The 27,670-nt window shown below is 47.2% G+C and overlaps 1 protein-coding gene across 6 annotated transcripts in view; it reads right to left on the minus strand.

Moving 5' to 3' along the window:
- CACNB2 (calcium voltage-gated channel auxiliary subunit beta 2) overlaps window positions 1-27,670 on the minus strand; it is a 275,681-nt gene that overhangs the window by 73,479 nt on the left and 174,532 nt on the right. For 4 of the 6 annotated variants that reach the window (XM_083189322.1, XM_083189324.1, XM_083189325.1 and 1 more), the window contains one exon: window positions 7,752-7,871. In XM_083189322.1, coding sequence (XP_083045448.1) covers window positions 7,752-7,871 — 120 coding nt within the window. Of the gene's footprint in view, window positions 1-7,751; window positions 7,872-9,178; window positions 9,879-27,670 lie in introns of those variants that run through there. The other 2 variants (XM_083189323.1, XM_083189327.1) reach the window with 2 other exon arrangements.

Here is a 27,670-nt window from a genome sequence, read left to right on the forward strand (position 1 = left end):
CTGTGTGCCCAGGCACCCTGGGGTGCCTCAGGACACTTGCAGTGGTGCCTTGGGTTGGTGGACCAGGATCAATTCATATTATTTATGGTCAATGTATCAGGCAAAACCAATCTGCCAATCATAACATATGTGGACAAACAGAAGAAAATCCTGTCCCTCACCAGATAACTGTGACATATAAACACAATACACTTAATTTAATATTTTTTTTCTGAATTTCTCGATAAGAAGCATTTTGCCTAGGGGTGCCTTGAAAATATTTTGATGCTCTAGGGCGCCGTGATTCCAAAAAGTTTGGGAACCCCTGGCTAAAAGACTCCCACAGACTTCTATAGAGTATCGCCAGCAGAAGCTGGAGTGCAGGCTCTAGTGTATTCGAAAGTACGGTTAAAAACCCAGAAACTGGGTTTTTTACTGCATTTTTGCTTTAGAGCACGGGTGTCAAACACAAGGCCCGCGGGCCAAATCCGGCCCGCCAGACCTCGTCATGTGGCCCGCGCGAGGAGATAGCATGCAGGGGCAGTGTGTCTAAAACAGGAGTGCTGCCGGCCGCGTCCACGTCTGCGGCCGCCTTACCTGTTCCTCCACTGTCGGCGGCCATGTTCCTGTAGGCACATATGTATGCAGCTACAGAAACATGGCCGCCGGCCTCCACGGCTACGTGGAGGAGGGCCCGGCCGCCTGTTCCCTCTGATGCCCGGCAGTGACAGACACTGGGTAGGGACGTCATGACGATGACGCTGCCCGCCCATGCGTCTGTAGAGAAGTAGGAGCAGGCAGGGAAGCTGGACCGGGAGTCGGGAACAATGTGGCAGCAGCAAGCAGTGAAGAAAAGCTGGAAGCCGCAGCAGCTGCAGGACAGACGGAGAAACAGTAAGTGAGGATGAGGATCACACTCACAATAAAAAATATATATATCTGCTGTTTCCTGAGGTGTCCCCGTGTATAATAATAATGCCATGACACCACAGGCTGCTCCTCCTGTATAATCATTTGTGTGTCATGGCATTACTTTTATTATATTATACAGGGGGAGCAGTCTGTGGGGTCATGGCATTATTATTATTATACAGGGGGACCTACAGATACAACCGGCCCTTTGAGGGTGACCAAACTGCTGATGCGGCCCCCGATGAATTTGAGTTTGACACCCCTGCTTTAGAGCATCCCACCCCTGATCACACATCTCCCATATTGCAGGGTAGATGATTATCGATAGACTGCGCATGCGTATGTATTGTAGCACGCATACGCGAGGCCATCCTGTGGAAAAATCCTGTTACTTTTTTGATTGCTGGCCGCACGCAAGTTGATTGACAGAAAGTGCTAACAGGCCGTTTCAGGAAGTGCCAGAAAAATGCAGGCGTTTGAGGGGAGTGTGTGACCTCAGCTCCTGGCCCGATCCGACCGCTTCTATCGCAGCCACTGAGTAAGTCCTGGGCTACGCACAGATTGCACACCGTGGCTTGTGTTTGGATTTGCAGAAAATCACAGATCCAGGTAAATTTCGCAAGCCCTGCTAAGCAAGTTGCCGGTTGCAAAGGGTGGGATATCACTCTGGCTGGGCGGAGCATACCTGATCACAGGGTTCTGCAGTCTGGCAGAGCAACAATCAGGCGTGAATAACCCCATGGTGTGGTCCAAGTTATACCCCTTTTACACTGCCGCAAAAACACAGGTTTTTCCCTTGTGGATCCGGGTCAGCGGCGGTGTAAAAGGGGTTCAATGGTGTCCCTTTAAACGGGACTTCTACCCAGATCCTGTCCAGGGTAGAACACAGGCAGGACCTGGGTAGAGGGCAGTGTAAATGGATACGCCAGGTCATCTGACCCGGCACCCGTTTACATCAATGGGGGAAGCCCAATCTCCGGACTGCAGCGTCCGGAGATTGTGTACACTGCAGACAACAGCGGAGGCAGGGAGGTGGTGAATGGATGCCTGTGTATGGCATCCATTCACCTCGCGGATGGGGGCTGGGGGGTGCACGGGGCTGGGGGCAGCCCAGCAGCTTACCTTGGTCATCAGGGGAAATTTGCCGGGGCAGCCGCCGGTGTAAAAGCAAACAAACGCCGGGCCGCACCTGGGTTGAAGCTGGGTCCAAAAACCCGGTTGCGACCCGGTGTTTTGGTGTAAAAGGGGTATTACTTGACTTTGTTGTGTTACTGAATCTGACTCAGGAACCACGTGATCCCAAGACGCGGATAACAAACTCACTTTGAATCCAGTAACATAGACAAGTGACCACCAGAAAGATGAATGTGAGTTACAGTAAGGGAACACCATGCTCAGTGGGCTGTATTGGTAATTGCTGTGTCCTGATGCTTCACTGAGTTATGCCTGTAGCTGACTGCATAGATCTCAGCTTTCCATCCTCCTGTGCACCAGTCACCTCCCAGCCAGGATCTGTGTCTGTCTTACAACCAGCCTCTGCTACCTGAAGTGAGAACATTTCAGGTACAAGAATGAAGAAAAAAAAACATACAACCCCCCACAATAACTTGGCTTTGATGTCATTTCTCCAGCTTTCATTGTGACAGCTACTCCAGAGGCAATAAATATTGTATAAAGTCTGTCCGTGTACTGTAGCCAGCGTGACTGGGCTCGATTCCCATAGCAACGCTGTGCTAGATTTACTTACTGTACAGAGACACATATACTGTGCAGCAATGCCGTGCTCCTCCACCGGATCTGCTGCCTACCTGGGCTTGGGAGCCTGTCAAAATTCCTCCAATCCACACGTGCCTTTTGCAACTTGGGGGGGGGTAGGGGCTGTCATAGAATACACTGCAGCCTGCGGCCTCTTTAATCACAAATAGTTTTACTTGCCGTCTATGGGGGTTATTCAGACTTGATCGCAAAGCCTTTTTTTTTAGCAAATGGAGAAAATCATGTTGCACCGCAGGTGGGGCAGATGTAACATGTGCAGAGAGAGTTAGATTTTGGTTGGGTGTATTAAAACGGAAATCTAAATTGCAGTGTAATCATAAAGCAGCCAGTACGGTACTTGTTTAATTTCACGGCAGCAGTTACGTTCTTAGCGTAGCGTCCCTTTCAGAATCAGCGTTGTGTTCCTGTGACCAGCGTAGTCAGCGTAGTCAGTCAGAAGTAGCGTAGTGTGTTCCGCGCAACCAACGTAGTCAGCGTAGTAGGTCAGAAGTAGCGTAGTGTTCCCGCGACTAGCATAGTCATCGTAGTTAGTCAGAACTAGCGTCCCTGTCAGAAACATCATCTAATTCTAACGTAGTCATCATAGTTAGTCAGAGGTAGCGTCCATGTCAGAAACAGCGTCTTGTTCTCGCGGCGTAGTTAGTCAGCTGGTAGATTGAGCGGTACGCAGTTAGTGTAGTCAGTCAGCTGTTAGATTCTGTGAGAGTCAGACCCATTTCAGTCATGGCTGCTGAAAAGCTCACTCTTTTGAACCTGCCCCAGACTGAGGAGGAGTCAGTGGCATTTCTGCAGAGCCACAAATTCCTGCCTCACACCCAGACCTGCCCCAATGGGCACCCTATGAGGCTCAGTGTCAGGGAGCGGATGTGGCGCTGCCATATCCGCAGCTGTGGCAAGAAGGTCAGTGTCAGGGCTGTGCAGTGGTTCAGAGGGTGCCATCTGACCTTTGTCACCCTGATCGTGTTCTGTTGGGCAGAGGAGCTGACCAGCATCCGCTTCTGTCAGCGACATCTGTCCATCTCACAGGCAATCACTGTCCTCTATAACAACTTAATGTGGGAGGCCTGCACCGTCGACCTCCTGCCGCAGCCTCACCGGCGAATTGGTGGTCCAGGCACCATTCTGGAAGTTGACAAAAGCTTGTTCGTGAAACAGAAGAGCGACGTTGGCTGCATGCTGCCCCAGCAGTGGATCTTCGGGGGCATCTCCAGGGAGACCGGAGAGTGCTTTGTTACGGCAGTCAAGAGACATGATGCCAGCACCCTCATGGCTACCATCGAGAGGCACATGCAACCGTGGACCACAATTTATACCGACTGCTGGCGGGCCTACTAGACGATAGCAGCTGGAGCAGGCTGGGTACCACCATGCCAGGGTGAACCACCAGTATCACTTCGTGGATCCAGAGAGCGGGTTCACACCCAGAACATTGAGAAGCGCCTCGCCACGCTTCGGGCTGGTGTGGATAGTAGAATAAACAAGGTTGACAGCTGTTACGTCGACAAGTGTCATTGTCGACAGGTTTACTAGTGTTTTTCAAATTTTTTTTGGTCTGTGTATTTTTTTGAATAATGCTGCACCCTATACCCGGCTAAAATTTAGACGCTCTAGCGTCTAAATTTAGATGCACCCTTGTTAGCGGTTTGTGGAGCATCTAAATTTAGACGCTAGAGCGTCTAAACTTTTGACGCGCCCTTTGTTTAGCAGTTTGCCCGTGCTGTACTTAGACGCTATAGCATCTAAATTTTAGACGCATTCTTTACACACCACCTTTGTTAGCGGTTTGCCAGGGTGTCTAGTTTAGACACCCCCTTTGTTAGCGGTGTGCCGGGCTGTCTATTTCTCTGTAGATCTTTAAGTGCCACAATGACCTGTCAGCGCTGGGCTGCCGCGGAGTCACTACGCTGACAACGTAGTTCAAGGCAGCCTATGATCTACAATGATAACGTAGCTACACTGATAACGTAGCTTAGAGAAGTAAGGCAGCCATTGGGCGTACAGCTGCCAGGATTTAAACGTAGCGTACAGCTGCCGCCGTTAAACTAAACAAGTACCGCCAGTACTTACCCTGCAGAGAAACAAAATAACTTCCCCAAATCTAGGGTTACCACCTCATCCCTTTAATTCCGGACACATATTAATTACACAGGTTCTGTGGCTGGCTGACTTTAAGACTCCATTTTACCTGGTTTTAAACTGCCACAGAGCCTGTGTAATTAATATGTGTCCGGAATTAAAGGGATGAAGTGGTAACCCTACCCAAATCTAACACTCTACATGTTACATCTGCCCCACCTGCAGTGCACATGGTTTTGTCCATTTGCTCAAAGAAATGTGCTTTGTGATCACGTCTCAATAACCCGCTGTGTACCCGGACCACATGGGAGATGTTAGAGGAGAAGACCCAAACATCAAATGCCGATACAGTATATGCATTTTATAAGAGGAGACCTGATTGCAGCCTCTTCCGCCGAGGCCCCTCCTCTTTGCTGCCAGCTGCGCAGCGCTATAGCAGCACTAGAGGGCTCAGACTCTAATGTGTATGAGCAGATTTTCAGAAAAATCGGGAGAGCCAGGGCACATGTGCACCGCAATCATTATATATATACCACTGTCATCAAGCTCCCATATTGCCCACTTCTCTTGGTATCAGGGAAGTGGGAGCTGGATTACTCTCTGAGGAGACTGGAGAAGCGCCCTGAAGTCTCCCATACATATCAGCAGAGTAAGCAAGTACGCCAGTAACACATACCCTCCAACATGACCCATTCCATTAGGTACAAAATGCTCTGTTCCTGGACTTCCATACCAGTGGCAGTTACAGAGGTTGGACTCCAGCAAAGTCCAAAATTCAAAGAGGGGGTCACATCAACTGCCAGTGAGTCCAGGACAGTGATGTCTGGGGTGGCAGTAGGTGTGGCTCCCTTTTTTGAATATTGGACTGTGCTGCAGCCCCACCTCTGCAATTGGCAAGGAAGTCCAGGAATAGAGAATTTTGTACCTAATGGGATGGGTCATGTTGGAGGGTATGGTAAAACCATTGGCTGTGACCTGTGCACTGGTGGGCCTGATCAATAAATGGACCTTAATGCAATTGCAAGTGTGATTTTCTCCGGAACGCAACTGTTTATATCAGCAAGTGACGCTGCCACTCAGAAATGAACAAAAAGATGCCCACCGGGCCTATCGCAACTCATTCACAATTTGCTGCCTACATGCAAGAACAAGGAACATCTGGATTAAGGGTAACCCTATGGCTATGCAGATTGGAATGGACACGAGAGCACGCATCGTTAACGATGTACACACTATGCGATATTATAAAAGATATTGATCAAAGGCCCCTTTCTGAGCGATATCTTTTACAATATCCTCTAGTGTGTATGGGGCTAAAGGCTTTTTCTTGGCAACAATGCATTATGATTAGTATAAATGAGAATGTGAATGCTCAAGTACTGGCAGGAGCATGCCCACTGGGCAACGGAGACCCATAATGCGCCATAATCCAAAGAGGGCATTTAGTGCATAGCCTCAGAACAGTGACATGATACCAGCGGCCCCAGAAACAACAGCGAAATAAATATTATTAATAAAGCATGAGCTCTGTGGGACTCTGTAAGACGCACAAGCAGCTTCTGCTGATCAAACACTGTAACGTAGCAGTTCCTACACAGATACCGCGGAAGCAATACATTCAGTACAGCTGCTTGTGCGTCCCATTCGCTTAATTTTGCAAATATTATGCTAGTTAATGGGAAACAGTTGCAAAAAAGTCACACAATGCTACGGAGATGGTGCCACTAGAGTTCAAATAGAAAAAAACAAACTTAAAATGTGAAGTATACACACACACACACACACACACACACACAATTTTGCACCAATATTTAAAAAAAAAAAAGCAAGTGCATACTTAATGGTCATGAATATTACAATATGCAATCATTAGGTCGACAAATATTGCCTGCCAAAGGTCGACACAAGCAAAATGTCAATGGTATGGTTCTTTATAACCGACTACCATCCCCGTGGTCATAGAGCAGTGTTTTTCAACCAATGTGCCGTGGTACACTAGTGTGCCTTGAGCTGTTCTCAAGTGCACCCCCAGATCTAGAGATGCCCAAACCAGTTTACAGCTACCAGCAGTTCAACTGTTATTTACTGGTCTCTTCTTTTCAGGTAAAGGCCCAATGCATTTTATATTTGTTACCTGTGGGGACCAGTGTGATTTTTTTTTATATGGGGGCCAATAAGTTTTTTTTTTTTTCCTGTGGGGTCCAATGTGTTTTGCCTTGTGGGGATCTCATGGTGTGGCTAGGCAATTTTAAAATCGTATTTAGTGTGCCGCATTGTAAAAAGGTTGAAGATCACTGTCATAGAGGGATATTATAATAGTGCCTGAACATGGCGAGCCATGCGAGGGGACGCGGTACACTTATACGGGGTCTATGTTGACATAGACATTAAAAAACAAACTCCGTTAAAAACCACATGTTGACATTTTCCCATGTCGACCTGTTTCATGTGTCAACCTATTGACCATGTTGAAGTAATGCATGATGACAGTACTTCAATATGTGTTGATCTTCTGACTGTCGACTTAAGGTCCATACACACACTGGGCGATTTTGCCCAGTATGTATGGACAGCGATGATCGTTTTCCAGCAGATAAACGGCTTTCCCGGCGATGATGCCGGAGCGCGCAGCAGCGCTCACCGCTCATCACCGGGCCATACACACTGGGCAGCTTTGAGCTGAAAGCTGCTCAAACAGGCTGTTTTGAGTGACTTTCAGCTCAAAGTCGCCCAGTGTGTATGGGCCTCAATAGTGATCAATAATCCCCAAATATTACAACCATTTATTAACCATTTCCTATTCAAAAATCAATTATTGGCCAACCACAATTAAAGCTTTGCCAAATAAACCATTGCCGGCGGGCACGTTATTAACCTGTTCTGCCAACAGAGTCACCCTCCTAACTTTGCTAGCACTGCTTCCGCCATACACATGCATGCACATAGTATGCCCACACATCACCAGGCCCACGATCCACCAGTGGGCAGCCCAATACCCAGTGCCGTACCTTGGCTTTCTCCAGCTGAGACTGGGCCTGGCGCTCTGCCTCTCGCCGCACGGCCTCCCGGTCTTCTTCCAAAGAGACATCAGAATCGGATGGACGGCTGGTATAGGAGTCCGCCGAACCCTGGTGAGAGGAGGACACAAGTCAGTGGGCGATCAGTTACCACATTGTGCGTTTTACAAGGCGCTGTTCGGCGCTTCATAACAGCAATGAATACACCCAAGAGCTCAATATCTTAATGTGCTCCCATTATGCCAGCTGTTGTGACTGGTAATCACAAGGCATGTAATCTTCTTGAAAATAGACCTTTATTCTCTCCGTCTCTTCACGCTCATTTGCGTATTCCCCAATCTGATTTCAGATCAAAACAGACTGAACAAGACGTGCTATTAACAAACAGTTAAAAGGGAAAAAAAATAAACCAAATCCATTGTTTGTGCAAACCTTCACATCTGCTGCCAACCTACTTCAGATCAAAGCACCATTTATAAGTGTGTCCCTATATTTTAATGCAGATCCATATAGTCCCTCTGTTTTGATCCCTCTTTATTTTATAAACACCCTAGATCAGTAATGGAGAACCTTGGCACTCCAGTTGTTGTTAAACTACACATCCCAGCCTGCAACAGTCTTAACATGACCAAACAGCAAACCTGAAGCAGGGAATGCTGGTATGTGTAGTTCAACAACAGCTGGAGTGCCAAGGTTCCCCATCACTGCCCTAGATAGTCACTTTACTTCCTTCATCCCCACATACAGCACAGTGAGTATTCTTGCTTCATCTCCATCAAGCAACCGTTTAAGGTGTATCATGCCCCGCACACCTAATTATATCACAGACCATCAACATAAACCACAGTGATAGACAAAGCCAAATATACACATGTGTATTGTGGGCTATATTGACTTATCAACCAAGTTGGATAATTCATCACAAGAGCTTACACTCTACAGGAGTTCCACAGACAATGGTATGGCCTGTCTGCTTTAATGGACTGAACAATTAAAAAATCGGTAACCCTGAAAGGTTTGTCCCCCTTGTCGCCTGTATAGACAGCATGCCTAGGGTGTAGGACAAATGAGCTGTGCAGACAGAAGCAAACAATTAAGTCACCGCTCAATTCTACTAAGAATGTGACAATGGCTTGTCCTACAGTACTTCAATATTAATGATTCTCAGCTCAATTATAGTGTACAGATTTGTGCTGTGGATCGAGGATTGGTTCTGTGTGTGTGTGTGTATATATAGATATACACACACACACACGCACGCATATCTCAAAATAAAAAAGGACACAATAATGTTCTACAGCCATTGCCTGTATCTAACGCTGTACCCTGCTAAATATAGCAATCTGTCCAGAACCCGGCACATCACAACTTCCCACCCAAAGCATCACAGGTAGCAATTAGGAAGGAATTAATCTTACACAAATGTCAGAGTTCTTCAGTCGCCCTCCTTTGGCTCTTTTTAGAAGCCTAATCCAGGTGGCCTTCATGAGCCGGACTAATGGATTATTGTGCCCAGCAGAGGCACACGGGGGAGGATTTTCCTAAATCAGTGCCTGGATTATATTGCAGGATAGCATCTCTTTCCTTATCCATATTTCCTTGCCAGCTCGAGCACCTACAATCCTCATCAACTTCAGCAGAAGTGCAGGGGGAGATGCTGGGTTCCTGTTTCATTCCAATCCAAAAATCCCCATGAAAATAGAGTTAAGGAACACAAAGGTCATTTGCAGAGAAGTGCAAAAATGTCTTCTTGTATTCCTGGCTGAAACCAGGCAATCCTACATCACAGGCAGGAAAGGTGCTGGATGCACGAAGGGAGCTGCTGCTGCTGGAGATGGGAACTCTTTTTAAAAAAAATAAAATCATGGGCAAAATGTATTCACTGACATTTGCAAGTGCAAAGTTCAATCAATCTCTTTAGGGATCTGGTTGGGGGACGGAGCCTTGCATCACTGGGCATGCTCCGTATTCCTTCCTGTCCTTACGCAGATGCACACATCACAGAGAGCTGTTGCTCTGTGTCAGATTGCTGTTCTGCATCTCAAGGGTACCCAGCCTGAAAATAGCAAGATGCTGGCAGGACGGGAGGGCGCTGAAATCCTGCATCACATGTAACAGACCTGTACTCACCCTGTGCCATGTCTGCGGATGAGTAATTGTTTATTTCACAGAAATGAGAGGGGGGGTTTAACAAGCTCTTAATATAGCATCGCACATCGCAGAAAACGTGGCACCAAACTGGATGTGTGCAAACATATTGTTTAAAGGAGAAAATCAATATACATTAATATTTACTATGGCGGGTTCAGACATGGGTGATGTTTTTTTTTAGAATGTAATGGCTGAGAGTTTGTCTAGTACCGTATGCTATGCATCAAGAGAAAGCACAGGGAGGGAGGAAAGCAGAAGTAGCGGAATGGGGATCCGGATGATAGGTGTACCGTGTCCATGTGGACGGTCAATAGGATGACAGGTGGACAGATACACAGGGTAAGCCACCTCACCTTACTAGTGGGGAGACACGGTGCTGTTTTGCTTGCAATTCGACCCAGATTCGATTGGGATCGAATCGAGATCGAATCGAATGGTACGCAAAATGCATTCGATTTAACTATATAGTACAGATCTGTATATATAGGTCTTTATTCAGGTTGACTCGCAGGTCGGCAAATATCGCAGGCTTGCGAGTCCACCAGTCTCACCACGCACAGCTGCCCGCACATTCGCCCCCCCCCCCTCGCCTGGTGCTATTACTCACAGGCGTGCGAATGGATAATTTCCATAATCATCCAATCGTAGCCTTGCGTTCAGGAACAAAATCATTCAATGGTTGCGGACCAAGGAATGATTTTTCAAGCGTTCGCAAACCTAAGACACCTCTTTGGTGTCTTACATCTGCGAGTGTCTGTACGAGAAGTGTTCGGGCATCTGACATCCGCTGATGTCGGGGAAGTACCATGAGAATTCCCAGCGTTTTCATGGGAATACACATGAAATGCTGGGCGCTCCCATGGGGCGAATCCCCCGGCCCGCAAACCCACGCCCCCCCTGTCCGCACTGATGTTTTCGCCGTGGCCGCTCGCACACAGCGGCTACACATGCGCAAAACATTGCTCCCCTTCACGGACAGGGGAGGGAATCAACCTGAATAAGGGCCATAGTCTTGCCTGACAAGACTATTGTTCTAATCGATTTACACTACACGGGAGCGCGCATTGGGATCGAATCTGCATCGCATGTTGAAAAACCATTCGATGCCCATTTAATTTTCTTTTCGATTTTCTATTCGATTTTGCTTCTATAAGCAAAAATCGAATAGAAAAATAGTGCATATGTCACCATGTGTGCCCTCTATAAGAGTGGTCGCAGAACACAAAATATACAAGATTTTTGGGTCACGTTGACCTTTTAACCCTGTCAATCTTAACTACTGTTGACCTTCCGTCTTCCATCCTTTTGTACTGTCGACTATTGTAGATTTATTATACCGCACTGATAAACTGACATGTAGGGGGTAGATTTACTAAGATGGGATGTTGGATGTTGCCCATAGCAACCAGTCGGATTCTACCTCTTATTTACATAGCGCCTTATAATACAGTAGATCTTGGGGCGGTAACTGCCCGTTTCTGGGAGTGTAAGAAAAACGCAGGAGTGCCCAGGCTTTAAAAGGGAGGGTGTGTGACGTCAGCTCCGGCCGCGATTGGCCCGGACTCTGGAGGGGTCAGACTTTCTCACATTGGATTGTAAGTGAACTGAGTGTGGATGTGCGACAGGATAGCAGGTTGCAAAATGTTCTTAATTCTCTAGCAGATTTGCACGGGGACGGTTTCCACACTATGGGTGGTTATCCAAATTTGCAGATCAGCAATCAGGTCTGAATCAGGCTCACATTTATATAGCGTATGGCTTATCACTGTAATATTCACAAATTGTATAAACTATTTAAGGATTACATTTACTGTGGAGCTTTATAACTGGAAATAAGATTGTAAATGAACAAGTCTAGGGATGATCTTTGTAAAATGGTAGCGATACTGCCATCGGAACTTGTAATACATGTAGCTATAGTAAGGAAACCATCGATGGTTAAACTATGTGCATGCAGCAGAAGCTGGAGCTTCACACACAAGGGATCTGTGCTGAGGACATAACTGAATGTAAGCCAGAAACCACTGCATGAGGATCTGCAACCACTGCAAACACAGTACTAGTATTGCCACTGGTAGAGGGACATAGATGGTACCCAACCATTGGCCTCTGATGCCTATCCTTAAACGAGATCAGGTAAATTGCATCTAAAAAAACTTATCCAAAATATGACCCTATCAGACACAAGACACTACTAAATCTCTTATCCATGCACTCATTATATCCCGCATTGATTATTGCAATAGTCTCCTAACTGGTCTTCCCAAGAACAGACTCTCACCACTGCAATCCATTTTAAATGCTGCTGCTAGGCTGATCTTCCTTGCAAGACGCTCATCATCTGCTGATCCGCTCTGCCAGTCCCTCCATTGGTTACCTGTATCTTACCGTATTCAATATAAAATACTTCTACTCGCATATAAATTTATTAACCATACTGCACCAGTATATATATCTCTCTACTTATCAAAAAATATCTCCCATCTCGACCTCTCCGCTCTGCACATGATCTGTGTCTCTCTTCTGCACGGATCACTAGCTCCCATTCACTATTACACAACGTTCATCTGGCTGCTCCCACCCTATGGAATGCCCTTCCACGCACAATAAGACTTTACTAGCCTCCGAAAACTCACCTCTTCAGGCAAGCCTATCAAATTTAAGTTCAATACGCATAACCCTCTGAGGCACTGATGTATTATATAGCTTCCTTTCTGGACTTGTAACTTGGGGCCTTATTTTGGTTCATTCTTTCTGACAAAATCCTTCTTAGATGGGCAAAACCATGTGCACTGCAGGTGGGGCAGATGTGACATGTGCAGAGAGAATTAGATTTGGGTGGGGTTTTACTTCAAAGTGAGATCTATATTGCAGTGTAAAAATAAAGCAGTCAGTATTTTCCCTGCACAGAAACAAAATTACTCACCCAAATTTAATTCACTCTGCACATGTTACATCTGCCCCCCCCCTGCAGTGCACATGGTTTTGTCCATCTAAGAAGGATTTTGTCAGAAAGAATGAACCAAAATAAGGCCCCAAGGGGACTGCTATGCTATTACAGGTGCCTGTCCTTGTGTTTCCCTCCTATGTCCCTCTGTCTGTTGTTACCCAGTTTGTTTTATCACTTTCTACAATTGTAAAGCGCAACGGAATCTGCTGCGCTATATAAGTAACTGTAAATAAATAACTAACTAACAGACAGAAAAAAAAACACTTAAAGTGGACCCAGAGAAACCATTGTTGGTAGACAGAGCTGGATGTATTGCTACGACTAACATTCCATAATAAATACTAACCTAATTTCACTCTCGTTATTTACTGTACGTCGGACGTAATATGTAAGAAACGCATAAATCAATGAGGGGATGCTATTGCTCTCCCATAAAATAGGAATTGCCACTGCATATGAATAATCAGATTAATACTGTAGCACAGTCCAAAACCGACACACTGTCCTATGTGACTGGCATTCACTAAACAGGGACGGGGAACCTTTGGCCCTCTAGCTGTTGTTGAACTACACATCCCAGCATGCCCTGCTACAGTTTTGCTATTTGGCAATGCTAAAACTGTTGCAGGGCATGCTGGGATGTGTACTTCAACAACAGCTGAAGTAAGGTTACGATATATGGTTAGTAGGTCGACAGTATTAAGGTCGACAGTATTAATGTCGACAGAAATTTGGTTGCCCAGTGAAGGATGACTGGCATTAGGTCAACACATGACAATGGTCGACATGCCTAAGGTCGACACAAGCATTAGACCGACATTGGGAAGGTTGACAGTCAAAAGGTCAACGTGGTTTTCTCAGGGTTTTATTTTCGAGCCGAAATGTGCTGAGTGTAGCTAGGCACCGAGCCCGAAGCATGGCAAGCTCAGCTAGCCATGCGAGGGGATGCGGTGCACTTTTTCCATGTCCATGTCGACGGTGTCAACATTCAGGGGGATAAAACATGAAAAACCCATGTTGACCTTTTTTGACGGTCGACCTTCTCAATTCCAACCTAATGCTTGTGTCGACTTTTTGACCTGTCGACCATTAGGCATGTCGACCTTTTTCATGTGTCAACCGACCTTCAGTGGTCGACCCAATGTATGTCGACCTTAATAGTCATGGTAGCTGCATTTGTCCTACAGGGTGCCTGGAACACCACCTGCAGACAGTATAGCCGCCGGTGGGTCCTAAGGATGCTCCAGACTGTGCTCATCTTCCTGGTGGCCACGGCCCTCTCTGGGCTGTAATTAGGTGTTGTCGCACAGGCCCTGTAGTGGGCACCTGCATGTTGCTTGCAGACTACCTAGAGCGGCACCCTGCTGCTGGTAGCGCTACTGCAGAGTCGTTCGGACTGGAGCATCCAAGGTACGCTCTAGGAAGGCACCCGGCGGCTACCTTTGGAGCTGCAGGAGGATGGGATGCACCGGGCAGTTCTTTACTCCCCAGAGCAGATGTAATACCGCTGTCCAATATGGTGCCTGCCCTCACAGTGTAGCCCTGTAACACGCTACTTACAGCCTCTGTGGCTGGATGTCTCCTGGCAAAGCAAAGGCATTAACTATTCTTGCATTATATTCCTAGTCGTCTCATTCTGGAATATGGCCATGCCGGTAAAATCAATCAGGTGACCTCTAATAACCCAGAGATCTCCCGTTACATTAACTGCGCATTGTCCGCCGGCCTTGGCTGCGCTGGAAACAAATACTGGCAATATTCACTTGGTGTAAAAGAACAGAACCAAAGTGCTGTAATAGATTGAGCAATAATACTGTAATATGATGTAACAACTGTAAATGCTTCTCACAAATCTCCGCAAGTTGTGACGAGACGGAGTTACTGGCTGCTGGATGTGGAACGCAGCGGCCGCTCTTCCACAAATGCACATAATATAAGCTTAAGTACCCTTGTAAGAAAATATATTACTGTGCTTTCCTGAGCCATCTGTCTGTACGTACCGAGGGCGCGGGCCCAGCTGCCGCGCTACACAGACTTACAGTATATAAAGCTTAGATAGAGACTTCTCTCTGAGATAAGGTTATTTTTCTAACCCGTATCAGGTTCCTTCTAATGTTTATTTTGCATATAGGTCCTAATTCAGGGGCCTAATGCTTAATGATGTTTTCTTAATGCAGCGATTATCGGCAGAGTGCACATATGCCACAATCACAGTTTAAGTAGACATAGAAAGTATTATTCCGCAATGATGCATCGGTGCATTCGCAGTTGCTGAGCACTAGGGATGGCTCTGATACTGAAGGTGTTTATACCCTTTTCTGGCCGCAGCTTCACTTGCGATGATTAGCAGGTACGTAACCTGATATCCTTAGCTGTGAAGGTATTACAGCTGTACAGATATGAATTAGGCCCGCAGTATACAGAGGTGGTATAACAGAGGAGAGGGTTTGTGTACACACTATTGCCTTTCTGCAGTGCCAGCTGGTAAGTATAGTGCAGTGTGGGACCCGCATTCTCCGACACCCACTGATAGTACATTCTTGGGAATTCTACTTATGGACTGAAAAGCAGGCCAGCCATGTATACAACAATGCCGTCCTAGACACTCCAAATAGAGGTCCTGGTTCTCATAAGAGAAAGTGTAAATGTTCATTTGCCCTGTGCATGCAGTGTGCGATACCATGCTGTCCTCATAGTGCCTGATTCTGAGTTGGTAGCAGAGCGGCCACATCTGACAGATTTAATACTACACAACACTTTTATTGGTAAGCTGCTCAATCAGAGGTCTGTCATTCAGGTGCCAACAGGGAGGGGTAAATCTGGTTAGGAAAGAAAAACAGTTTGTATCCCTATTGCACACTGAATGAGAAATATACATATAATAATCAGACAATTCTGAGTTGGTAGCAGAGCGGCCACATCTGACAGATTTAATACTACCTTATGTGCCCGTCTCTGCCATCATCTTCCTGTCATCATGCACATGCTCACGGTGCCCACTGCTGTCTTGGCTACTGTCCTCATTTGCATTGGCAGTTACACCAAGCATGTACTGGAAGCAAAATATACCTCTGAGACATACTACCCATCTCTGTCCACAAACCTCAACCATGTCTTACAGGATACACTGAAACAAATTGGTTCCGTGCATCAGCACAGTAATCACCCAGAAACATCCAATTCACATGTGCGAGTGGTGCAGTCCTGGGGGTGGTGCCATTTGTGCCCCATGGAAGTTGCTTTTGTCATGCAGAATGCCAGGAACAGTACCCTGTAGGACAGCAGAGCTGCCTATGGGCAGGCCCGGCCCTAGGGGAGACAAAAGGGACACCAGTAACGGGCCCCATGGGTCACAGGGGACTTGAGGATCAGAGACACAAAATATGAGGCAGAAGGGCATAGTAATACTATTATAATGCCTGCTCCGCTCATTTATTTTTATTTATTTATTAACAGTTTCTTATATAGCGCAGCATATTCCGTTGTGCTTTACAATAGCAGACAACAAAACAGGGTATTTACAGACAGTCAAAATGTAGGAGGGCCCTGCTCGCAAGCTTACAATCTATAGGGAAATAGGCATTGATACATAAGGATAGATACTGTATTCTTTATTGCATCGATTCCACCAGAACGCAAGGTTCTATGACTGGTTCTGGAATTTGATAAGCTTGCCTGAAGAGATGAGTCTTCAGGGAACGCTTATAGGTTTGGAGACTGGAGGAGAGACTTATTGTGCTTGGGAGGGCATTCCACAGAGTGGGTGCAGCCCGAAGAAAGTCCTGCAGTCGGAAATGGGAGCGGGTAATGAGTGTGGATGAGAGACGCAGATCTTGGGAGGAGCGTAGAGGTCGTGTTGGATGATATTTTGAGATAAGAGAAGATATGTATGTTGGTGTAGTTTGGTTTATGGCTTTGTGTGTAAGTAAAAGAATTTTGTATTGAATACGGTAGAATACAGGTAACCAATGAAGTGACTGACAGAGTAGCTTTGCAGACGATGAACGTCTGGCTAGGAAGATTAGCCTTGCAGCTGCATTCATAATGGACTGTAGTGGTGAGAGTCTGTATTGGGGAAGGCCAATAAGGAGACTATTGCAATAATCAATGCGTGAGATGATGAGAGCATGGATTAGAGTTTTTGCAGTGTCTTGTGTAAGGTAAGGGCGAATTTTAAATATGTTTTTTAGGTGCATGTGGCATGATTTTGAGACAGATTGAATGTGGGGTACAAAGGAAAGTTCTGAGTCAAGGATAACACCTAGGCAGCGAGCTTGAGAGGTAGGAGTGATTGTCATCTTCTCAACAGCGATAGAGATATCAGGTTGGTAACTACTATTTATTGGCGGAAATATAATTAATTCTGTTTTTGAGATATTAAGTTTGAGGTGGCGAGATGACATCCAGGATGAAACAGCAGAAAGGCATTCAGAGACACGGCTCAATACAGATGGGGACAGGTCCGGGGAGGAAAGGTAGAGCTGAGTATCATCCGCATACAGATGATACTGAAATCCAAAGGAGCTGATTAGTTTGCCAAGAGATGAGGTATAGATTGAGAAAAGCAGGGGACCTAAAACTGAACCCTGAGGTACTCCAACTGAAAGAGGTAGCAAAGAGGAGGTAGAATCAGAGAAACGAACACTAAAGGAGCAGTTAGAGAGGTAGGATGAGAACCAAGAGAGGGCTGTGTCTTTAAGACCTATGGATTGTAGTGTTTGTATGAGAAGTGTGTGGTCAACAGTGTCAAAAGCAGCAGAGAGATCTAGAAGAATTAGTAGTGAGTAGTGGCCTTTAGACTTAGCAGTGACCAGATCATTCACAACTTTAGTCAGTGCTGTCTCTGTGGAATGTTGGGCACGAAAGCCTGACTGATGCGGGTCCATTAAGTTGTGCGAGTTAAGAAAGTGTGTGAGGCGAGTATAAGCAAGTCTTTCAAGTAGTTTGGAGGTGCATGGAAGTTGAGAAATGGGACGGTAGTTTGAGAGAGAGCTTGGATCAGAATTCAGTTTTTTTCAGAATCGGAGTAATAACTGCTTGTTTGAACAATGAAGGAAAGACACCAGTAGAGAAAGAGAGGTTACAGATTTTAGTTAAGATTTGAATGAGCACAGGAGACAGAGATTTACTTATTTGCGAGGGTATAGGGTCAAGAGGAGAGGTAGTAGAGTGGGAGGCAGAGAAAAGTGCAGATACTTCATCTTCATTTGTGGGATCAAATGAAGCAAATGCTTCAGAGGGCTCAGGTATGGAATTGAGCATATCACCAACTGAGTTGGAGCATACCAATTCATCTCTGATCTTGTCAATCTTATCCCTGAAGTAGGAAGCAAGATCTTGTGCATGGATAGTGGTTGGTGGCTTGGGTGAGGGAGGGTTGAGAAGGGATTTAAATGTATTAAAAAGTCGTTTTGGGTTAGAAGCTTGAGCAGAAATGAGAGTTTGGAAATATGTTTGTTTGGCAGTTTCCAGGGCATAACTATACTACTCTGGCTCATCAGCCAGGTAACTAGAAAAAAATATGAAAAAATTAACCACCTCACTGCACCAACACCAGTGTCGTGTCCCCCCACACACTCCCCTCACTGATTGGTCAGTTGGTTCAGTCATTAGTGTCACAGGTTTGGTCGGTTTAGACGTTTAGGGGTACATTTACTAAAGCTTCTAAAAATAAAAAGAAGTGTTACCCATAGAAAAAGAGGTGATGTTGCTCATAGCAACCAATAAGAGAAAGAAAGAAAGACAAATAATAATAGATAAAGGGAAGTTACAAAGCAGAAAAAGAAATAAAAAAGAAAAAAGCAAAAGAAAGAATGAAAAACAAAAAAAAGACACAAAAAGTGAAATAAAAACAAGAAAAAACAACACAAAAAAATGAAAGCAAGAAATAATGAAAACAATCAGGAAAGAAAGATAAATAAAAAATAGAAAATAAGAATGAAAAAGACATACAGTAAAAAGCAAGAAATAACGAGAAAGAAATAAACTCTGGTTTTTGTACTAGATTTATTTTTCATTGACTTTAATTTGTGGTTTAAGGTTATATCAAGGTGCATTTTCTTCTCTTGCCTCTGTAGTTTTGGGAAGTACTCAGTTAACCACAAGCCTTACGACAGGCGATAGGCTTGTTGCAGTTGCTGTGGGTTTTTTTTTTGTAACCTCCTGGGGAGACTAGGAGAAATCTAAGTAGGTCTTGGCCTAACGCAGTCAGCACGTCAACCCATAGGGACACTCTGAGCAGGCACCTTGTAATTTATATCCCCAACACTGTGTATTGGTTACAACCCCCCCCCCCCTGCAGCCAAACCCTAACCCCTCTTTTAGTGCCTAACCCTAACACCCCCACCGCATCTTAACCATAACTTTCCCACATAACCCCCTAACTCCTCCTAGTGCCTAAATCTAACTTCCACCCACCTAACACACCCTGATGCTACAGCGCCATTTCATACTTACAACTGGGATGCCGACTGTCGAGATTCCAATATGATATACTCTTTTCTAAACAATCCTATTGCAATACGTTTACTCACAACAGGTGCAAAATTCTTCTGCACCTTAAGCAACTGTCCCAATCACTACCGTTACCCACTTTCCAACCTTAAAAGTTCCACAGCTGCTATTGGCATTAAGTTAAATGTTGTGATAGGCAGCATCAGTGGGGCCCCCAGATACCAGCTCCCTAGACAGATGCCTATTGGTAGAACTAGCGCAGAGTTTGCCTTTGATTCCCAAAGTTCGGCTATGTGTGGAAACGTACCATTTGTACTCCATTGTGTTTAAGATAAAATATCTTAGATATTAAATCAGTTTATCAAAATAGGCATATTTAGAAGGGGGCTCCTTAAGTTCCCAAGAGTAAGCGGTTTTGTCATCCAGGAACTCATGGCAAAGTCTGACCAAGTAGCTGTATGTAGGCTAGGTTACAGTAGGTTAGGTTGAGAAATGTTATTAATTTGTAAGGTGTCTATTAAGAAGTAATCTGTCGCTGGGAATGTTTGCTGAGGGCAAGAGTAGAACATGCATAATCTATTGTACTGTTATTACCGCTGCCAAAAATCAATTAGAGAGCGAGTTTTAATGAGATTCTTGAGGTCTGTAACAGCAAAAATAAAAGAAATCTCAAAAAATAATGGTTGGGAGTCAAAGATCTATAAAATCTAAAGGAAGATCCAGAACTTAATTAAAGTCAACTTCTGCAATTCGTACATGCAGTGTCAGGATCTAGAAGAATTAAGTGTTAGGAGGTGTATAGTACTGTACAGTATTTCCCAACTTCAGTCCTCAAGGCATGCTAAAGCTGGATTTACACTCAATAAGATTATCTGTCCAATTTTCTGTTTGGAACAACAATCTGGAAATGTATAGGATCACGTGCAAATTGACCATTTGCTCCAAAACACTGGAAGACAATTTGTGAAATCCTTTTGATTTAACCCATTTATTAAAATATTGTTTATGAACATTTTCTGGCTGTTGGGAGCAAATGTCAATTGCTCCCAGACAGTACCAGATTTCTGTTCCAACCAGCCAGATTGGACAGATAATCTTATAGTCTGTATCCAGTTTTACAATCCAGGTTTTAAGGCCCATACAAACTAGAATATTATCTCTCCAACCTGGCTGGTTGGAATGAAAATCTGGAAATTTTTGGGAGCAAATGACCATTTGCTCTTTAACATGGAAAACTGACAAAAATTGGTCCTACAGACTAAACGATATTAAGTCACCTATTCTTAAGACATCTATCCTTAAAACCTGGACGGTAAGTGCACCTTGAACACAGAGGTTGGGAAACACTGATATAGGTGCAGCTATATTGTTATAAGCAGGGCTATTTTTCAGCAGGCTCCAGCCGGGGAGCAGCAGAGATAATCAGCTGGTTGCAGGAGCAAGCAACCAGCGATTAGAACGGGGCTGAAAACGGGAGCGCGCTCCAGGCGATTTATCGCCGGGGCACACTCCCATCACTGGCAATATGGTCGCCTGCGACCATATTTCCAGCGGTTTCAGCCCCTATCGCCCCTGTGTGTACACAGCTTTAGATGGAGAAAACCATGTGCACTGCAGGTGGGGCAGGTGTTACTTGTGCAGAGATAATTAGATTTGGGTGGGGTTTTACTGCAAAGTGAGAGCTATATTGCAGTGTTAAAATAAAGCAGCCAGTATTTACCCTGCACAGAAACAAAATGACTCACCCAAATCGATTTCTCTCTGCACATTTTAAATCTGCCCCCCTGCAGTGCACATGGTTTTGTCCATCTAAGAAATATTTTGTCAGAAAGAGTGAACTAGAATAAGGGCCTCAGTTCCTGCTGGAGCCTACTGAAAAATAGCCCTGATTATAAGTATACTAGGTGATTCATCGCGCCCTACGGGCGCTCTTCACACCGGCGTAAGGGGCTACGCCCCTTAATTTGTGAACATTTGTATTGTGAGAAATATGGTTAGAATTGTATGAAAGATGCCCTGTATTGCAGCTTCTGGCAGTGGGTGAGGGTCCAGCGTGGCAGCACAGGAGTACCGGACGGTGGCCCTGAGTCAGTGTCTCCTCCTACTGGGTGGGAGTTAGGGTGCATGAGAGCAGGAGGCTGGGATATGAGGCATGATAGGGGTATGTGGGCAACACAGCGTCAGCGATTACCCAGTGGTGGAAGTTACGGTTCAGGAGAGCAGGAAGCTGGGTAGTGATAGGGGTGTGTGGGCATACGGGGGACTAAAGAGGGTGGTGGACACTGTGCAGCTTCTGCCAGTGGGTGAGGGTCCAGCGTGGCAGCACAGAAATACAGGAGTCAGTGTCTCCTCCGACTGGGTGGGAGTTAGGGTGCATGAGAGCAGGAGGCTGGGCGGTAAAGCATGATAGGGGAATGTGGGCAGCACAGGGTGAGCGGGTCTCCACTGGCGGAAGTTACGGGGCAGGAGAACAGGAGGCAGGGCAGTGTCCTCCCACATTGATGGCAAAAGTATTCAACATTGGCCATAAACCATCGATTATTTGAAAATCATTGATGGTCAATGGGCATCCCTAGAACTGGAGGAGGGTGGGGGACAGTATGCAGCTCCCGGCAGTGGGTGAGCGTCTCCTCCCACTGGGAGGGAGTGAGCGTGCATGAGAGCAGGAGGCTGTATAATAGTGGTATGTGGGCAAGACATTGATAAAAGTTGTGGCGCTGGTGCAGAGGGCAGTGGGAAAACCTGCAGTGCGGCAGCCAGGGCCGGATTTCCCACCTAGGGGCGGTACCTGCTTGTGGTGGTACAGGATCCCCCATTGTCACGGGGGTACGTGAAATGCGGGGGCCGCGGTGGTCCGCTGGGGGATGGAATTGCCGGAAGGGGGTCTGGGGGGTCTGCAAATTGCAGGAGGGGGGGTGTGGGGGGTTGCCGTGAATTGCATGAGGGGGGCGTGAATCAAGGGAGGGTGGGCGCAGGGGGGTGGTGCGGGGGTCCGTGAATCGCGGGAGGGGGCATGAATCGTGGGAGGGGGGGTCGTGGGGGGTTCCGAATCGCAGGAAGGGGGGGTATGGGGTGTGCCGTGAATTGCGTGAGGGGGGCATGAATCGCGGGAGGGGGGGTCCCCGAATGTGTGAATTACGGGGCGGTGGCAAATCGCGACAGGTGCCAAGGGGGCCCGCAAATCGCGGGAGGGGGGCGCTACGGGGGGTTTCGTGAATCGCGGGAGGGGGGGTCGTGGGGGGTTGCGAATCGCAGGAAGGGGGGTGTGGGGGGTGCCGTGAATTGCGTGAGGGGGGCATGAATCGCGGGAGGTGGGGTCCCCGAATGTGTGAATTAGGGGGCGGTCGCAAATCGCGAGAAGTGCCGAGGGGGCCCGCAAATCGCGGGAGGGGGGCGCTACGGGGGGTTCCGTGAATCGTGGGAGGGGGCGGCGCGAATTGCGGGAGGGGGGTCGCAAATCACAGTAGGGGGGGGGGGGGTGCCGTGAATCGCGGGAGGGGGGGTCGCGGGGGGCCCTTTAAATGCCGGGAGGGGGGGCGCAGGGGTCCGGCGAATCGCGGGAGGGGAGGATGCAGGGGTCCTGCGAATCGCGGGAGGGGGCTCGTGGGAGGGAGGGGTCGCTGGGGTCCCGCGATTTGCGGGAGGGTCGCGGGGGTCCCGCGTTTCGCAGGAGGGGGTGGTCGCGGAGGTCCAGCGAATCGCGGGAGGGGGTGGTCGGGTCTGGGACGGATATTAGACAGCACTTACATCGACAGCCATTACATCGACACCATTAGTTCGACAGCTCAATAGGTCGACATGGTTTTAGGTCGACATACCATTAGGTCGACATGTCATTATGTCGACAGCTCATTAGGTCGACAGCTCATTAGGTCGACATGTTTTTAGGTCGACACTGCCATTAGGTCAACAGATTCTATGTCGCCAGTCAAAAGGTCGACATGGGTTTTTTCACTGTTTTTTTTGGCCGAAATGTCGACACAGTCGACATGGACACTGTTTGAAGTGTACCGCAGCCGCTCGCTATGCTTCGGGCACGGTGCCTCGCTGCGCTCGGCACACTATTTTATTCTCCCACCACGCCCTAGTGGATAGTAGGGCATGAAATACCGCCTGTCGGCACATGTCGGCTCAATAAACAGTGAAAAAACCCATGTCGACCTTTTGACTGTCGAAATACACACTGTCGACCTAATGGCAGTGTCGACCTAAAAACATGTCGACCTAATGAGCTGTCGACCTAATGAGCTGTCGACATAATGACATGTCGACCTAATGGTATGTCGACCTAAAACCATGTCGACCTATTGAGCTGTCGAACTAATGGTGTCGATGTAATGGCTGTCGATGTAAGTGCTGTCTAACAATAGTCCGGATACCGGGGTGGTCGCGGGGGTCCCGCGAATCGCGGGAGGGGGGTCGCGGGGGTCCCGCGAATCGCGGGAGGGGGGGTTCGCGGGGGTCCCGCGAATCACGGGAGGGGGGGTCGCGGGGTCCCGCGACTCGCGGGAGGGTGGAAAGCGGGGGTCCCGCGAATCGCGGGAGGGGGGGTGCGGGGTCCCGCGAATGGAGGGAGGTGGTGTCACGGGGGTCCCGCAAATCGCGGGAGGGGGGGTCGCGGGGGTCCCGCGAATCGCGGGAGGGGGGGGTCGCGGGGGTCCCGCGAATCGCGGGAGGGGGGTCGCAGGGGTCCCGCGATTCGCGGGAGGGGGGGGCGCGGGGGTCCCGCGATTCGCGGGAGGGGGGGGTCGCGGGGGGTCCCGCAAATCGCGCGGGGGGGGGGGTCGCGGGGGGTCCCGCGAATCGCGGGAGGGGAGTCGCGGGGGTCCTGGCAGAGGGTAGGGATGTGCAGGAGTAATGGTGGATGGTGGCTGTGGAGTAATGGTGGATGGTGGGCGTGTACTGTAGCCCTGGCTGGGCGGGGGGAGGTGATGTCAAGGGGGTGGAACGTCATACACATGAAAGTGAAACTGTTCTACACAGGAACGTTCTCCACAGGGGTTGAGAGACAGATCTGGCTAAATATATAAGAGATACTATAGAGCCTATTACAGTGATGGCTAACCTTGACACTCCAGCTGTTGTTGAACTACACATCCCAGCATGCCCTGCTACAGTTTTACTATTTGGCCATGCTAATATTGATGCAGGGCATGCTGGGATGTGCAGTTCAACAACAGCTGGAGTGTCAAGGTTAGCCATCATTGGCCTATTATAGTGATTCCATTTACCAGCCCATCAAAATGACAGAATAACATAACAGTGATGTCAGTTCTGACAGCTATGCACCCTAATGGAGAAGCACTTGAAATGCCCCCATAAAGGTGAGGAGCACAATTAGCCTTTTATTATATAGGATGATGACCATCTCTGTCTTCGTAGATGGCGTGAGCTTGGAGTAGTGCATTAATGTTTATCGTATGCCCATAACACACATTTCTTAAAGTTTAAAAGTGTAAGGTAGCCTATGTCACAGTTATTTATTTGTAAAGGGGGATTCCTGTAAATGAAACAATATTTATTCTGGATATGACCAAATCGTTCTTTTTCATGCCATATTTAAACCTGTCATACTTGGAGAGATTATTTTGAGCACCATGTCTAAGGTGAGGGGATAATCAGGCTATAGATAAGACTCCTGGTATGCAAGAGATTTGTGTGATGTAACAGGATACCACTGGAAGCAGTGCCAGGAGACGACTGTGTGTAGGAAAGGAGAACGGATACTGTAGTAGGGCAGTTACAACAGTGAGTATAGGAAGAAGATCTGCAGAAGTGCTGGGGCTGGTAAATTGATAAAGCAGGAATAAAGTGAAAATAAAGCACCGATTCAGTCCGGATTCAGGGGGTATTCTGGCATCCAGAATAAGTTCGCAGCCTGGCCTATGGTAGGGCTGCACGTATGCACATTTTTGCGCATGTGCATGCACTGGGTGCGTGTACCCACTGTGAATAGTGGGATTGCTGGGTCAGTGGGCGGGGGGGGGGGGGGGGGGGGGCGGAGAGGGCCTGGGGCAGCGGCCAGCCTAATTACCATATGGGAATGCCCAGCAGCTGACATCACAGGGGGCATTCAGGCCCTAAGTCAGGGCTGGGCAATTGCGGCCCTCCAGATGTTTATGAACTACACATCCCAGGATGCTTTGCATTAGTTTTGCTATGTGGCCATGCTGAAACTGATGCAAGGCATGCTGGTATGTGTAGTTCATCAACATCTGGAGGGCCGCAATTGCCCAGCCCTGGGCTAAGTCATATTTGCCTACTTTTAAATTCTCCTCTCCGGGAGAAGCCCGGATAGGAGTCTGTAGGCATCACGTGTGGGGGCGGGGGCCTGATGTAGACGGCATCAAGCCCCGCCCCCGGCACTGGAACCCCCCCCCCATTTGCGGAGTCTCGCGGAGGGGCGGGGCTAAATGGTGATATTTGCATATTTATCCCCGCCCCTCCCGGCGAATAGCCACGAATCGCGGTAATTCAATGATGCAGCCGGGTAGCTGCAGGGGAGATCCGGAGGGTGAGGCAGAATCCGGGAGGATTGCCCACCTTTCCGGGGGGTAGGCAACCCTGCCCTAAGTACACACAAAATCACTATTGAGATGCACAACATTTATGGGCAGTGATGTAGATATTGGGGCAGATGTATTAACCCTGGAGAAGAGATAAACTAGAGATGAAGTAAAAGGAGATAAAGCACCAGCCAATCAACCAACTGTGTTTGAAAATGACAGGCGTGAGGTTATTGGTTGGTGCTTTATCTCCTTTCACTTTATCTCCAGTTTATCTCTTCTCCAGGCTTAATACTTCTGCCCCACTGTGACATAGCTAATCAAACGTACAGAGATGCGGTCACGGGCATGCCACCTAACTGGTAGCAAACGCAAACACTTACGTTGGAGGCCATTCTCAGAAGCAGAATCTGAATGTAACTGAATTATTGCATCTAAAGATGCACAAGGCAGGCGCCCGCATTACACATTCAGGCGGACACTTGTACACAAGGGGATGGGCTTTTACTAGCACTAGTGCTGTGTACACACGGTGCAATATGGTCACTGAGCAATTTTGGCTTAATATCTCTCAGCAATATGTCGCTCAGTGTACGTTTTTCATCAGCGACCAGCGATTTTGGCTGAAAAATGAAAGCAATTCTGTCTTATTCTGTCTCTACCTCACTTTGATTAGAAATCTTTGGTCGCTGGTGCACAGTGCATTGTGCACCAGCGACCAGCAATTTTTTGCCATAATCAGAGGAGCACGCTCCTGGGACCAGCGACCATTAAGGGCTGGCAGCGGGACCGCGCTCCTGGCGATTTACCACCCGCAACACAAAAAAAAACCTTGCAATATGGTCGCTCAGCAACCATTTACCCAGCGATAATGGATTAAATTGCCCGGTGTGTACAGGGCTTTAGTCACAGAAATGACTTTGGTACAACAGAGACGATAAAGCGGTTAGAGATTTGCATCAGCTCCATAATGTGCAGTCATCTGTGTACATTTACTGGGAAAAGAGTTGCTGAGAAATCCTTTAGCACTTAGTACCCTATGAATGTAAATTGGACCCAAGAATCCACATTACCCCCAGGTGGCCACAAAACCTTTGCGCAGTCAATTAATCAAGTATGGCATTTGCACACGCTTGGTCCTACAATTACCACAGCTATGGATACGGTTACATTCAATTTAGACTTATTTTTAAATCTTTATTTTGATTTCACATACAGTAGTACTCAATGCACAATCCCATTATCGTTTGCTTCTTAGAAAACAGAATACACATAGGTCTGCACTGCCCACCCACCGGCCCACAGGATGTAAACCATCTGCCAGGCCACAATCTCTGGCCCATACGATATATTACTGCTACTGACCAGAAGTGCGGCAGAATTACTTGGGGTCACTTCGCAAATCAGTGGTTTCGCAAATCGGTGCTGTTTCTGCTAAATCAATTAGGAGGCTGCACAGTTTCACTGAAACGTCCAGCAGCTGCCAAGCACAAGATATTGCGGTGATGTCATCAGTTGGAACTGCACAATTCCTTCCTCGCTACTGTCAACAAGAACATACCAATTGTTCTAAAAGTAAGTACACATTAGTCGGTTATCGTTACGAATATCCCCAATAATGATATCGTTAATGATACTTATACTGCATATCGGCTAGTATGTGCACATTGGTGCCTAATTCAGACATAACCGCAGACAAATTTGATTGAAGATGGACAAAAACATGCTGCACTGCAGGTGGGGCAGATGTAATGTGCAGATAGAGTTAGATTCGGGTTGTTTTGTTTCTGTGCAGTGTAAATATTCGCTGCTTTATTTTTACACTGCAGTTTAGATTTGAGTTTGATCAC

The sequence above is a fragment of the Crinia signifera genome, chromosome 5 (assembly GCF_055691185.1).
Source record: "Crinia signifera chromosome 5, ASM5569118v1, whole genome shotgun sequence".
Taxonomy (NCBI): Eukaryota; Metazoa; Chordata; class Amphibia; order Anura; family Myobatrachidae; genus Crinia; species Crinia signifera.